We start from the raw sequence: 14,861 nt of genomic DNA on the forward strand, positions 1-14,861 counted from the left end.
TGGTGCCGTTGTTTCTCTTTGGTTAGAATTTGCCTCCTTTATCCATCCAGTCTATTTCTTGTAAATGATGTATAGCTGTTTGGTTTATTTTTTAAATCTAGTCCAAACACCCATCTTTTGTTTGGGAGGATTGTTCCAGTCATTGATGAGATTGCGGATGCAACAAGAGGGTTCAGTTCATCATCTCATGTTCTGCTCGGCTTATAAGCTTTTTTTTTTTTTTTTTTTGAGACAGAGTTTCACTCTTGTCACCCGGGCTGGGGTGCAATGGTGCGATCTCGGCTCACTGCAACCTCCGCCTCCCAGGTTCAAGCAATTCTCCTGCCTCAGCCTTCTGAGTAGCTGGGATTACAGGCATGAACCACCACGCCTGGTTAATTTTTGTATTTTTAGTAGAGACGGGGTTTCACCATGTTGGCCAGGCTGGCCTCGAACTCTTGACCTCAAGTGATCTGCCCGCCCCAGCTTCCCAAAGTGATGGGATTACCGGCCTGAGCCACCGCGCCTAGCCTCAGCATATACGCTTTTCTGTTGCCCTCTCTGTCTTCATATTCCCCACACCCACTACTCTGTGTGTTTTTGTTAACATTTGGATGGATGTCTTCCTGCCCTTTCTCTGATGTTTGTATCTCTTCAAGTGTGTCAACTTTATGGAAGGAAAATTGAAAGGCAATAAACCACACACATTTAAAGCATACATTTTGATAAGTCTTGATGTATGTACACACCCATGACCATCACCACAATTAAGGTAGTGCACTTTCCACTGGTGCCAGAAGTCTCCTTGCCCTCCTGTTCCCCTCCCACCTGTCTCCGCACAATCACCCACATTCCTAAGGAACCATTTGTCTACCTGTTTCACTATAGATTAATTTGTGTTTTGTAGAATTTTACATGAAAGGACTGAAGCAGTATGCACTCTTTTTTGTCTGTCATCTTTCACTCCCTGTAATTATTTTGACATGTTGTTACATGTATCCATAGTTTATTCCTTTTTCACTCACTCCATGTAATTGTTTTGACATGTTGTTACATGTATCCGTAGTTTATTCCTTTTTCACTGCTTAGTAGTATACCATTGTATGGATGTACCGCCTTCTGATGGGCATTTGGGTTGTTTGCACGTTTGGGCTATTACAAATAAAACTGCTATGAACGTTCATGTACAAGTCTTTGTTTGGACATACATTTTTATTTCTCTCAGAAAATACCCAGGAGTATTTTGGGGCTCTGTAGTTAGGTACATAAACATTTAGGATTTTGTCTTCTTGACAAATTAATCCCTTCATCATTGACCCTCTTTGTTCCTAGAAATATTCTTTGCACCAAAATCTACTTACATTAATATTGGCACTCCAATATTAATTTGATTCATGTTAGCATGGTATCTCTTTTTTCAACCCTTTACTTTTTACCTATTCTTTTGTCTTTATTATGAGTTTTCTTGTAGGCATCACATTATTAGGTCACACGTTTTTATTCAGTCTGAACATCTCTGTCTGTTTATGGGGGAATTTAGACCATTAACACAATGTGATGATTTATTTGGTTAGGGTTAGGGTTAGGGTCCGGGTTAGGGTTAGGCTTTGGGTTAGGGTTAGGGTTGGGTCAGGGTTAGGGTTAGGTTTAGGTTTAGGGTTAGGGTTAGGTTTAGGTTTAGGGTTAGGGTTAGGGTTAGGCTTTGCGTTAGGGATAGGGTTGGTCAGGGTTAGGGTTAGAGTTAGGGTTAGGGTTAGGCTTAAATCTGTTGTCTCGCTGTTTGGTTTGTTGTCTCTCTTGTTCTCAATCCCTTTTTCCTCTTTTTTTTCCTTCTGCACTAATCGAGCATTTTTAAATTCACCTTTATCTCCTTTTGTTGGATTCTTAATTATGGCTCTTTGCTATTTTTTACTGATTGTTTTAGGGTTTATGTATTGTCTTGTATTAACTTACCATAGTCGACTTTCAAATGATATTATCCTGCTTCGTAAATGGTGTAAGAACCTAACAGCATTTATTAGGCTCCATTTCTCTCTAATTTTGTCCTGCTGCTGTCAAGTATGTTACTTTTCTACATGTTATCAATGTCTTAATACATTGTTATCATTTGTACTTTAGTCAGTTATCTTTTAAAGAGATTTTAATACTAAGCAGACATTTCTACATCAGCCCACACAGTTCCTGTTTCCTGTGCTCTTGATTGCTTGTGTGGATCCAGATTTGTGTCCATCTGGTGGCATTTCTTTCTGCTTCAAGGACTTCATGTAACATTTACTGAAGTGCAAGTCTGCTGGTAATGACTTCTTTTAGCTTTTGTATTTTTGAAAAAGTCTTCCATCTTTTTTTTTTTTTTTGAGACAGAGTCTCACTCTGTTGCCCAGGCTGGAGTGCAGTGGTGCGATCCCGGCTCACTGCAACCTCTGCCTGCCAGGTTCATGTGATTCTCCTGCCTTAGCCTCCCGAGTAGCTGGGACTACAGGGGTGCACCACCACACCCAGCTAATTTTTGTATTTTTTTGGTAAAGACGAGAGTTCACCATGTTGGCCAGGCTGATCTCAAACTCCTGACCTCAGGTGATCTACCCACCTCAGCCTCCCAAGGTGCTGGGATTACAGGCATCAGCCTGTAGGGTCCAGCCCCACAGGGTCGGTGGGTTTCTCCCCATGTGTGGAGACGAGAGATTGTAGAAATAAAGACACAAGACAAAGAGATAAAAGACAGCTGGGCCCCGGGGGACCACTACCACCAAGACGTGGAGACTGGTAGTGGCCCCCAATGCCAGGCTATGCTGATATTTATTGGATACAAGAGAAAGGGGCAGGGTTAGGGTTGAGTGTGAGCCATCTCCAATGATAGGTAAGGCCACATGGGTCATGTGTCCACTGGACGGGGCCCTTTCCTGCCTGGCAGCCGAGGCAGAGAGAGAGGGAGAGAGAGGAGACAGCTTAGGCCATTATTTCTGATATCAGAGACTTTTAGTACTTTCACTAATTTACTACTGTTATCTAAAAGGCAGAGCCAGGTGTACAGGATGGAACATGAATGTGGACTAGGAGCGTGACCACTGAAGCACAGCATCACAGGGAGATGGTTAGGCCTCCGGATAACTGAGGGAAAGCCTGACCGGTGTCAGACCCTCCACAAGAGGTGGAGGAGCAGAGTCTTCTCTAAACTCCCCCGGGGAAAAGGAGACTCCCTTTCCCAGTCTGCTAAGTAGCGGGTGTTGTTCCTTGGCACTGACGCTACCGCTAGACCATGGTCCACTTGGCAACTGGCGTCTTCCCAGACCCTGGGGTTACCGCTAGACCAAGGAGCCCTCTGGTGGCCCTGTCTGGGCATAACAGAAGGCCCGCACTCATGTCTTCTGGTCACTCCTCACTATGTCCCCTCAGCTCCTATCTCTGTATGGCCTGGTTTTTCCTAGATTATGATTACAGAGCAGGGATTATTATAATATTGGTAAAAATTATATTATATATATTATAATATAGTATAGTATAGTATAATATAATATTGGTAAATATTATATATATTATAATATATTATAGTATAGTATAATATAATATAATATTGGTAAATATTGGTAAATAAAGAGTAATTGCTACAAACTAATGTTTGCTACAAACTAATGATTAATGATATTCATATATAATCATATCTAAGATCTATATCTAGTATAACTATTCTTATTTTAGGTATTTTATTATACTGGAACAGCTCGTGCCCTCGGTCTCTTGCCTTGGCACCTCGGTGGCTTGCCAGCCACATCAGCCACCACGCCAGGCCTCATATTCATTTTTGAAAGCTACTTTTGCTGGGTGTAGGTTAAGATTTATTCCTTTTTGCCACTTCATTGTCTTCTGGCTTGCATCATTTCTAACAAGAAATCAGCTGTCATTCTTATCTTTATATTCCTTTACATAATGTGTCTTTTCAGTCTAGCTGCTTTATTTCTTTTTTTTTTCTTTTTTTAAGATGGAGTCTCACTCTGTCACCCAGGCTGGAGTGCAGTGGCACGATCTCGGCTCACTGCAACCTCCACCTCCTGGTTTCCAGCAATTCTCCTGCCCCAGTCTCCCAAGTATCTGGGATTACAGGCACACACCACCATGCCCAGCTAATTTTATATTTTTATTTTATTTTATTTATTTTTTTTGAGACGGAGTCTCGCTCTGTCACCCAGGCTGGAGTGCAGTGGTGCAATCTCGGCTCACTGCAAGCTCTGCCTCCCAGGTTCACGCCATTCTCCTGCCTCAGCCTCTCCGAGTAGCTGGGACTACAGGCGCCCGCCACCACGCCCGGCTAATTGTTTTTTTTTTTTTGTATTTTTAGTAGAGACGGGGTTTCACTGTGGTCTCGATCTCCTGACCTCGTGATCCACCCGCCTCGGCCTCCCAAAGTGCTGGGATTACAAGCGTGAGCCACCGCGCCCGGCCTAATTTTATATTTTTAGTAGAGCCGGGATTTCACCATTTTGGCCAGGCTGACCTCGAGCTCCTGACCTCAAGTGATTTGCCCACCTTGGCCTCCCAAAGTGCTGGGATTACAGGCATGAGCTACCGTACCCAGCCAATTTCATTCTATTTTTTTGAGACAGGGTCTGGCTCTGTCTCCCAGGCTGGAGTGGAATGGTGTGATCTCTGCTCATTGCACCCTTTGCCTCCCAGTCTCAAACTGTCCTCCCACCTCAGCACCTGGGACCACAGGTGCGCACCACCACACCCAGCTTACTTTTGTATTTTTGGTAGAGATGGGGTTTTACCACCTTGCCCAGGGTGGTCTCAAACTCTTGGACTCAAGCGATCCACCTGCCTCAGCCCCCAAAGCACCGGATTTGCAGGAATGAGCCACCACACCTGGCTCTAGCTCCTTTATTTTCTCTGTTTTGCTCATTGTAAGCAATTTGCTTCAGATAGGGGTTTATGTCATTTTCTTCACATTCCTTGTGCTTGGGGTTCGTGTAGCTTCTTGGACCTATCAGTTTATAGTCTTCATCACGTTTGAGAAATTTTCAGTCATTTTTTCTCCCAAAACAAAACTTTTTGTTCTTTTTTGAGACAGGGTCTCACTCTGTAGCCCAGGCTGAAGTGCAATGGCACAATCACAGATGATGGCAGCCTCAACCTCCTGGGCTCAAGCGATCCTCCCACCTCTGCTTCATGAGTAGCTGGGACCACAAGTTTGCGCACCTCCATACCCAGCCCTTTTTTTTTTTTTTTTTTTTTTTTTTGTAGAGATGGGGTCTCTCTATGTTTTTCCCAGGCTGGTCTCAAACTCCTGGGCTCAAGGGATCCTCCTGCCTCAGTCTCCCATAGTGCGACAAGTGTGAGCCAGCATGCCTGGCCTTTTCCCTAGAGTGTGTTTGTGCTCACACCCCCACCCAGCACTGCAGTTATGTGTCAGGTCACTTGAAGTCATCCTGCAGCTCTCTCACTCCATGGGATGGTTTCCACTTTCTTTTCTTTTCTTTTTTAAGATGGAGTCTCGCTCTGTCACCCAGGCTGCAGTGCAGTGGCGCAATCTCTGCTTCCTGCAACCTCCACCTCCTGGGTTCAAGCGATTCTCCTGCCTCAGCCTCCCGAGTGGCTGGGATTACAGGTGCCTGCCACCACACCTGGCTAATTTCTGTATTTTTAGTAGAGACGGGGTTTCGCCACATTGCCCAGGCTGGCCTTGAACTCCTGACCTCAAGTAATCCACCTGACTTGGCCTCCCAGAGTGCTGGGATTACAGGCATGAACTACTGCACTCAGTCCCACTTTCTCGTTTTTCTTTATTTTTCCTCTTTGTTTTTTGTAGGTTTAATTTTGGATCATTTCTATTGTTGTGCTTTCAAATTCACTAACCTTTTTTTCTTTCTAGTGGTGGGTTTGGTTTGGTTTTATTTTGAGGCAAGGCCTTGTTGTTGCCCAGGCTGGAATGCAGTGATGCCGTCTCGGCTCACTGCAGCCTCAAACTCCTGGGCCCAGACAATCCTCTCAGCCTCGCAAGTAGCTGAGACTACAGGCACACATTACCACACCTGGCTAATTTATATGTATATAATTTTTTTTTTGAGATGGAATTTCGCTCTTGTTGCCCAGGCTGGAGTGTAATGGCGCAATCTCAGCTCACAGCAATCTCTGCCTCCCGGGTTCAAACGATTCTCCTGTCTCAGCCTCCGGAGTAGCTAGGATTACATGCACATGCTTCCACGCCCAGCTAATTTTTGTGTGTTTTAGGAGAGACAGGGCTTCATCATATTGGTCAGGTTGGTCTCGATCTCCTGACCTCAGATGATTTGCCCCCGTCTCGGCCTCCCAAAGTACTGGGATTACAGGCTGAGTCACCGTGCCTGGCCTTTTTTTTTTTTTTTAAGAGATCTCACTATGTTGCCCAGGCTGGTCTCAGACTCCTGGCCTCAAGTGGTCCTCCTGCCTCAGCCTCTCAAAGTGCTAGGATTGTAGGCGTGAGCCTCCATGCCAAGCCCCAGTGTATTTTTCATTTCAGTCATCATAATGCTTATCTCTAGAACTTTGATTGGGTTCTTTTTTGTATATTTTACGTCTTTACTTAACATGTTCAGTCGTTTCTCTAGCTTTTTGAACATATGGAATACAACTTTAGTAACTTTTAATGTCTTTCTCAACTGCTTTCATTTGTGTCAGTTTGTGGTTAGTTTCAACTGATTGAGTTTTCTTGTAATAGATCCCATTTTTCCCCGTCTCCAAGTTATTGGTAGAGATTCAGTGCATTTTGAGGAGCAAGAACTTAAATCTTGTGAGCAAAAGTTGTTGATGTATGAGGGGAAGCCATCCCAGCAGAGGAAGCACCGAGTGCCACGTCCCAAGAAGGAGGAGCATTTGGTGTGCTCAGGGGACAACGGGGGCCAGTGCTGCTGCTCAGAGAAACCAAAAGAAGTTGGCATTCCTGACTATCAGAACCAACTGCAGATGTTCATCTGTTGTTATTTGTGATGATATTTTACATGCTTCATCTGCAAAAATGTCTTTTTACACAGAGAGGTACTGCCAAATACTGGTATCAATCCATGAGCATATGATTTGGAAGGCATTTATCAAATTCTGCTGGATCTATATTTTGAGCTCAGAAAATATATCTGCTGCAAATTTGTGTGGGAATGGAAATCTCACTTTCTGTTTTAATTTTAGACACCATGGGAAGTAGATAAAGCAGCTTGACATTACTTATGATTCAGACATTAGTTGTCATTGAAATAACTTTACTGCAATATAAGTTTTGCACATAAGCACTGTTTGCTTTGTAATGTTAGGTTGAATTCATTAAGAAATGTTGTCAAGTCTACAACAAATATTAATTTCCAAAGTCATTAATTGTGCGTTTGTTTATTTATTTATTTTTTTTCTTTTAGATACAAGGTCTCGCTGTTACCCATGCTAGAATGCAGTGGTGTGATCACAGCTCACTGCAGTCTTGAACTCCTGGGCTCCAGTGATTCTCCTCCAGAGCAGCTAGGACTATAGGCATATGCCACTGTGCCCAGCTAATTTTCTTTTATTACTATTTTTTTTTTGTAGAGATAGGGTCTCACTGTCTTGCCAGGCTGGTCTTGAACTCCTCGCCTCAAGTGATCCTCTGAACTCAGCCCCCTAAAGCATTGGGATTTTAGGGCTGAGCCATGGTGCCCAGCCCTTTTCATGTTTAATAGTGGTTGAGGGAGGTTTTTCTCATGCAGAGAATTTTAGTCTTGGCCCAGAGTTTTCTAAAAAATGACAATAAAACTTTGCCACTGCTAAGGTGTTGAACTTTGTGTGGTCGGAAAGTGAGAATATTTATCATCGATTTCTGACTAAAATTCATGGAACTAATGATGGCTGAGTCATGAGAGTGCATGAAGTTCATGTTGGTGCCACTGTTTCAGTAACTCCTAATAGATTCAAATACTTTTCACAAAGTAGCTGCTAATGAATAACACAATAAACGTAGGCTTATATTTTCACGTTATCTTCAGTTTTCATAAGACTTGTAAGTTTGTCTAAGTAAGCCTTTTCTGATCCACGTGTATTCTTAGCATGATCAGTTGTAGTTCATCTTAGTAGATTCCACTTCAGGTCATACAAAATTAGTATTTTCACAACTTATTTGAAAATACTGTGTGTTCTAGTTGTTCCACATAGAGCAAGTGATAGAGGCTAATTCTTTGGTCACTTCAAGCTCAACATTGACTCCTTCAAACACAGCAGTACCAGTAATGTCTGTCAGCTCATCAAGAGCCAAGGAAACCACTGGGGTGTGATGGAAACACTGGAGTGTGATGGAAACCGCTGGAGTGTGATGGAAACCGCTGGGGTGCGACGGAAACCGCTGGAGTGCGACGGAAACGCTGGGGTGCGACGGAAACGCTGGGGTGCGACGGAAACGCTGGGGTGCGACGGAAACCGCTGGGGTGCGACGGAAACCGCTGGGGTGCGACGGAAACCGCTGGGGTGCGACGGAAACCGCTGGGGTGCGACGGAAACCGCTGGGGTGCGACGGAAACCGCTGGGGTGCGACGGAAACCGCTGGGGTGCGACGGAAACCGCTGGGGTGCGACGGAAACGCTGGAGTCTGATGGAAACACTGGAGTCTGATGGAAACACTGGAGTCTGATGGAAACACTGGGGTCCTAGGGCTGTTGTGTTGCTCTCACTGTCCTCAACTCCTCAAGCAACTGTTCTTGCCAGAAGGCTTATAGTCTTAAGCAAGTTTATCATCTCTTGACACAGTTTTAGATGCCATAATCAACACAATGTAAATAACTTCCCATCAGTGAACAGTTTTCCCTGCTTGGCTAACAAGTGAGCCACGTTAGAACATACATTAGTGTGAGGGTCATTTTTATTTTTGTAAAGTAATTCCGCCGTGATGAAATACTCCGCTTCAGAGTTTCTGTTTCTGTTTAAAATGTTTCTGACAGTTGTGGAAGTTGAGTCTATTGTGACGAGTACTTGCTCTAGTAGTGCTGACGTCATGTTCTTTTAGCACAGCCATAGCATTACTGCCTTGGGAACGTGATATTCATCTAATTCAATAACAGAATAACCCACACTCCGCTGGTCCTCAAGAGCTTGACATTGAAGGCCCACTTGCAGGACCTCAGTCATCTTTTGGTGACGAGTCAGAAACAGCAGGAGGGATGCGCTGATACAGATACAGCAATCTTATAGATGTCTTTGCCTATATGGTTTTCCATCTAGGCATATTCCATATTTCTAGCTTTTTGTTCTGTACCATAATTATGTGTTTGAAGATATTGACCACCAGCCAACTTTAACGTTTGCCATTCGTTTTTTTATTTTCTTTTGTTTTTTTTGAGACGGAGTCTCGTTCTGTTGCCCAGGCTGGAGTGCAATGGCAAGATCCCAGCTCACTGCAACCTCTGCCTCCTGGGTTCAAGCGATTCTCCTGCCTCTGCCTCCCAAGTAGCTGGGATTACAGGCATCCGCCACCACACCTGGCTACTTACTGTATTTTTAGTAGAGATGGGGTTTCACCATGTTGGCCAGGCTGGTCTCGAACTCCTGACCTCAAGTGATCCACCCACCTTGGCCTCCCAAAGTGCTGGAATTACAGGCGTGAGTCACTGTGCCCGGCAAGTTTGCCATTTGTTTATACGACTGATTTTAAAACATTTTTTAAATGACCTTTTTATTTGAGAAGCAATGTACGTTAGTCATAGAAGATATGTATAATTACATAAAAGAAAATAAACACTTGTAGTAGATGTTAGTGCTGTCTACCACAGGCCAAGCACACAAAATTCAAAATGCTCCATAATCTGGAACGTTTTGAGTGTCAACATGATGCCACAAGTGGAAACTTCCACATCTGACCTCATGTGATAGGTTGCAATTAAAACACAGTCAAAACTTTGTTTCATGCACAGAATTATTAAGCATATTATATAAAATTGCCTTCAGGCTATGTGGATAAGGTATATATGAAACATAAGTGAATTCTGTGTTTAGACTTGGGTCCTATTCCCAGGATACCTCATTATGTATATATGTATATATGTAGATATTCCAAAATCCAAAAAACTTCTGATCCCAAGCATTTTAGATAAGGGGTCATCAGCCTGCCTTAATTTTCTGGCATGTATCTTTGAGATTTCTAAAACATTTTGCCACGACCGTATTTCAGCAGCCACGCCCTATTTCTCAGTAGGGGCAATGTGCTCACCTAGTCCCTGTCGTCAGACACGCAACTGGTCTCCAGCCTACTTGCTGCGTACAGAAATTTTAATCCCTGTCTCCTGAATTCTTGTATAGATTTGGATCAATACTTGGGCTTTCTGTTGCATTCCAGAATCCATCCGTCTACTAGTACCACACTGCTTTAATTATGTAGCTTTTTTTTTTTTTTTTGAGACAAAGTCGCTCTGTCACCCGGGCTGGAGTGCAGTAGCACGATCTCGGCTCACTGCAGCTCCGCCTCCCGGGTTCAAACGATTCTCCTGATACTGTGACCACAGGCATGCGTCACCGCACCGGCTAGTTTTTTTTGTGTTTTTTTTTTTTTTTTTTTTTTTTTTGAGACAGAGTCTCGCTCTGTTGCCCAGGCTGGAGTGCAGTGGTGCAATCTCAGCTCATTGCAAGCTCTGCCTCCCAGGTTCACGCCATTCTCCTGCCTCAGCCTCCCAAGTAGCTGGGACTACAGGTGCACACCACCACACCTGGCTAATTTTTTATATTTTTAGTAGAGACGGAGTTTCACCATATTGGCCAGGCTGGTCTTGAACTCTTGACCTTGTGATCTGCCCGCCTCGGCCTCCCAAAGTGCTGGGATTACAGCGTGAGCTACTGTGCCTGGCCCTAGTTTTTGTATTTTTAGTAGAGACGAGGTTTTGCCATGTTGGCCAGACTGGTCTCGAGCTCCTGACCTCAAGTGATCCACCTGCCTCAGCCTCCCAAAGTGCTGGGATTACAGGCATGAGCCACTGTGCCCAGCCTAATTATGTAGCTTTATATTACTGTTTATATCACCCTTTCTGGATTACTTCTCAGCTATTGTTATATGGGGCTTTTTGCAGGGAGCAGAGTTGGGGTGAACATACCGAACATTCTTAAGTTCTGAAAGCACTCCCGCTGAACATTTTTCTTTAGCTCCCTACTCTCACCACTGAATGAAATTATTACTAGAATTCCATGGCCAGGTGCGGTGGCTCACGCCTGTAATCCCAGCACTTTGGGAGGCCAAGGCAGGTGGATCACCTGATGTCAGGAGTTCAAGACCATCCTGACCAACATGGCAAAACCCCGTCTCTAATAAAAACACAAAAATTAGCCAGGCGTGGTGGCAGGCACCTATAGTCCCAGCTACTTGGGAGGCTGAGCCAGGAGAATTGCTTGAAGCTGGGAGATGGAGGTTGCAGTGGGCTGAAATCAAGATTGCACTCAAGCCAGGGTGAGAGAGTGAGACTCCATCCCCCCGACAAAAAAAAAAAAAGACATTAAGCATTTTAACTAATTTAGAAAGAAGTCATATCTTTATATTTATTGAATTTTCCCATCCAGGAGTGTGTGTTTCTCTTATGTATTCACGTCTTCCTTTATATGTCTCAACAAGACCTTACAGTTTTATTCATATTGATACAGCACATTCCTCACTAATCTGTGCCTAGTACTTTTGTTGTTACTGTTGCTTTAATAAAGGTGAGCTTGGTTTCCAGCCAGTCACCACCACACAGCACGGCCTCTGATGGCAGGTGGTGCGTAAGTGAAGTCTCTCAGCACTGCTGGTAGTTTCCCATTCGATTGTTTTAATTTCTCTAGGCTGACAACTGATGATCATTTTTATGTCTTCCTTTCAAATATTTGAATCTTTTGTGGTTTTTTTTTTTCTTGTCCGATTGCACTGCCTAGCACCTCCAAAACTGTATTAAACAATGGTGGTAAAGATAAATAATTCTTGCCCCTGACTTTCATGAGTATGCTTTCAGCCTTTTGCTTGCAGCCTTTTGCCGCCGAATACAATGAAGGTTCAGCCTTTTGCCACTGAATACTGTGAAGGTTCAGCCTTTGCCACTGAATACTGTGAAGGTTCAGCCTTTGCCACTGAATACTGTGAAGGTTCAGCCTTTGCCACTGAATACTGTGAAGGTTCAGCCTTTGCCACTGAATACTGTGAAGGTTCAGCCTTTGCCACTGAATACTGTGAAGGTTCAGCCTTTTGCCGCTGAATACTGTGAAGGCCTTGAGTTTAATTTGGATATTCTTAATCAGATTAAGTAAATTTTCTTCTACTTCTGGACTACTGAGAGTTGTTTTAAATTATAAATACTTATCGGTTTGATCACATACCCGTGAATAGCTATCGGGATAATCGCCTGCTCAGCCATTCATTTCACAGCTATTTGTTATGTTCCAGGCCCTGACCTTCAGCAGTCACAGTCTCCAAGGCTTTTTTTTTTTTTTTTTTTTTTTGAGACGGAGTCTTGCTCTGTCTCCCAGGCTGGAGTGCAGTGGCGCAATCTCGGCTCACTGCAAGCTCCGCCTCCCGGGTTCACATCATTCTCCTGCCTCAGCCTCCGGAGTAGCTGGGACTACAGGCGCCCGCCACCACGCCTGGCTAATTTTTTGTATTTTTAGTAGAGACGGGGTTTCACCGTGTTAGCCAGGATGGTCTCGATCTCCTGACCTCGTGATCCCGCCTTGGCTTCCCACAGTGCTGGGATTACAGGCGTGAGCACCGCGCCCGGCCCTCAAGAGTATTTCTAACCATGCTTCCTTCCCGGGGCATCTTTTTATGTCTGGCTGAAGCTGTGATTCTCACTAACCCATCTCTATGCCCTTAGAACAGTAGCCCCAGCTCCAGTGGTTCCAGCTTCTGAAATCCAGGTGTCCCAGCTGCCCCCTGGCCTCTGGATGGCCCACAGTGGTGTCTCCCTCCTGGAAGGAGGTGGACTCAGGGCAGAAGATGAAGAATACAGCCTGTGGGCAGGAGCCAGGTTATTTCCAGGAAATTGAGGTGGCAGTGCCACATTTTTAAGTCAGAGAGCAGCTGCTTATGGTAAGTGTGCGTATTTTTAAATGATTGCACTTACATTCATGTCTCTTTCATTTTACTGTGTTTCAGTTCTTCACCACCAGGAGTGTTCCTTGAGAAAGACTATGAGATTTACCGGGATTACAGTGCGGACAGCCAGCTTCTTCACTACAGGTAGGGCCCATCTCTCAGGCGTGGCCGTTGCTGATGGAGGACGACTTCCTCAGCGAGCCAGGCTAACTGCGAGTGGGAGGTGCCTGGCGCATAGCAGCAACACCACAGACCGAGAGCTGGAATGGCCGTGGAGGCCACAGGGCCAGGGGCGTGGGCAGGAGCCCCTTAGAGCTGCCCCGGGCCCATTGGCAGCCCCTGTCTAGGAACTTGGTCTCTGCCTGGCTTAGGCAGCCTGGAGCCTGCGGTGCTTCCCTCAGCCTCTGGTGGAGCAGCAGAGTGCTGGAGGGTCCTCAGTTAGGTCCACCCCTGGCAGCTCAGGCCACACGTGCCAAAGCACTTGCCAGGCCCATCTGGAAGGTTGGCGCTAGTCACAGCGGAGGGGTGGGCTTTGGCTTCCAGTAGCCGTGGGTCAGCCTCACAGACTGCTGGAAGGTTCTGGAGACCCCCCCAAGACCCTACTGCCTTCACGCTGGGTGGGCAGGGCGCTCCCTCCACCTCCCAGGATATCCAGGCAGAGGCAGGCACCTGGATTTCTCCTCCTTGGCCGGGTGGTGACCATTTTGCTGTGGGAGATGCAGGGCTAGGGCCAGCTGCTGTTTCTGTAGGGGGGTGGGTGTCGGCAGCACGGGCCACCCAGGGGCACTGTGGTGCTGGGGAGGAACTGGAGGACCCGAGGGGTCTCTGGCGTTCTGCACAGACGATGGAACAGCTGGAGCTTGGAAGTGGTAACGGTTTGTTTCTTACATTCGTATTTGTTGAACATTAGGCTTGTGGCAGGGAATTAGAGCCTGCCCTAGTCCCAGCAGTGTGGCTGTTTGATGGAGGACAGGTTTTATAGCCTTCCCGAGCTTCCGTTTCCTCATCAATGAGATGGATCTGGGCAGCTGACTCAGTGGTCACTGCAAAGTGACAGAGCTCGTAGTGGAAGGGCCACCCCCACTGTGGCAGATCAGGTCCTGGCTCTGGTCACCAGCCTTGGGGCTTCCCGTGGACCCGGCGTGTGCTTAGTGGACCAAAGCGACTGCATCTTTCGTGGTGGACTTGCCCAGCTGGTCTTTGTTTGCCAAGCACTACCTCAGCTCTGCCATCCCCAGGGTGCCATTCTCCCCCAGGATCAAGGGCCCGACTCACTGGCAGTATCCCTGAGCTCATCTGTGGCACCCACAGAGCTTTCAGGGAAGCAGGTGTCCCAGGTGAGGTGAGGAGGACCTTCTGGCCTCTCTGGGGGTGTCAGGAATAGGGGGTGGGTCGCTGAGCTAAGCCCGCCCCAGCGTCCTGCCCCTCACACCTACCAGGCCACTCGGGTGGCTCGGCCTCCTTCAGCCCCATGGAGCCGCCTCTGGCCCCACGAGCTGACACACCAGGTCCTGGTCTCCACGAAGGTCCAACGTCCTCCTGGAGATCCACAGCTCCCGCAACCCTCCACTGGCTGCACTTCCTATGGACTCTGCCTCTGTTGTGCCTTTGGCCCCTCTCAGAGCCTGGCACCTTTCACCTGGCTGACGATTCAGCCTGCTGAAGATCCCTGTTCAGACCACGAGTACATCCATGTGCTGACCAGGGCCCCCTGACACAGGGCCAGCAGCTGCACCTCTGGGCCATAAACTAATGGCTGGGAGGAGACAGCCCACATGGAGTTCTGTGTGGGGCATTGGGCTCCCTCTGGACCTGGCGGGGAGAAGAGGCCTTACCACTGCATTGGGCAGCCCAGCCCAGCGTT

The 14,861-nt window shown here is 46.3% G+C and overlaps 1 protein-coding gene across 5 annotated transcripts in view; it reads left to right on the forward strand.

Moving 5' to 3' along the window:
* Positions 1 to 14,861, forward strand: part of ARHGAP39 (Rho GTPase activating protein 39) — a 146,204-nt gene that overhangs the window by 107,273 nt on the left and 24,070 nt on the right. For all 5 annotated transcript variants that reach the window (XR_004028322.1, XM_030804789.1, XM_030804791.1 and 2 more), the window contains one exon: positions 13,058 to 13,141. Coding sequence is in view for 4 of the 5 variants with exons in the window: in XM_030804789.1 (XP_030660649.1) it covers positions 13,058 to 13,141 (84 nt within the window). In the remaining variant the exon portion in view is untranslated. The remainder of the gene's footprint in view (positions 1 to 13,057; positions 13,142 to 14,861) is intronic.

Source organism: Nomascus leucogenys, chromosome 23 (genome assembly GCF_006542625.1).
Source record: "Nomascus leucogenys isolate Asia chromosome 23, Asia_NLE_v1, whole genome shotgun sequence".
Lineage (NCBI taxonomy): Eukaryota > Metazoa > Chordata > Mammalia > Primates > Hylobatidae > Nomascus > Nomascus leucogenys.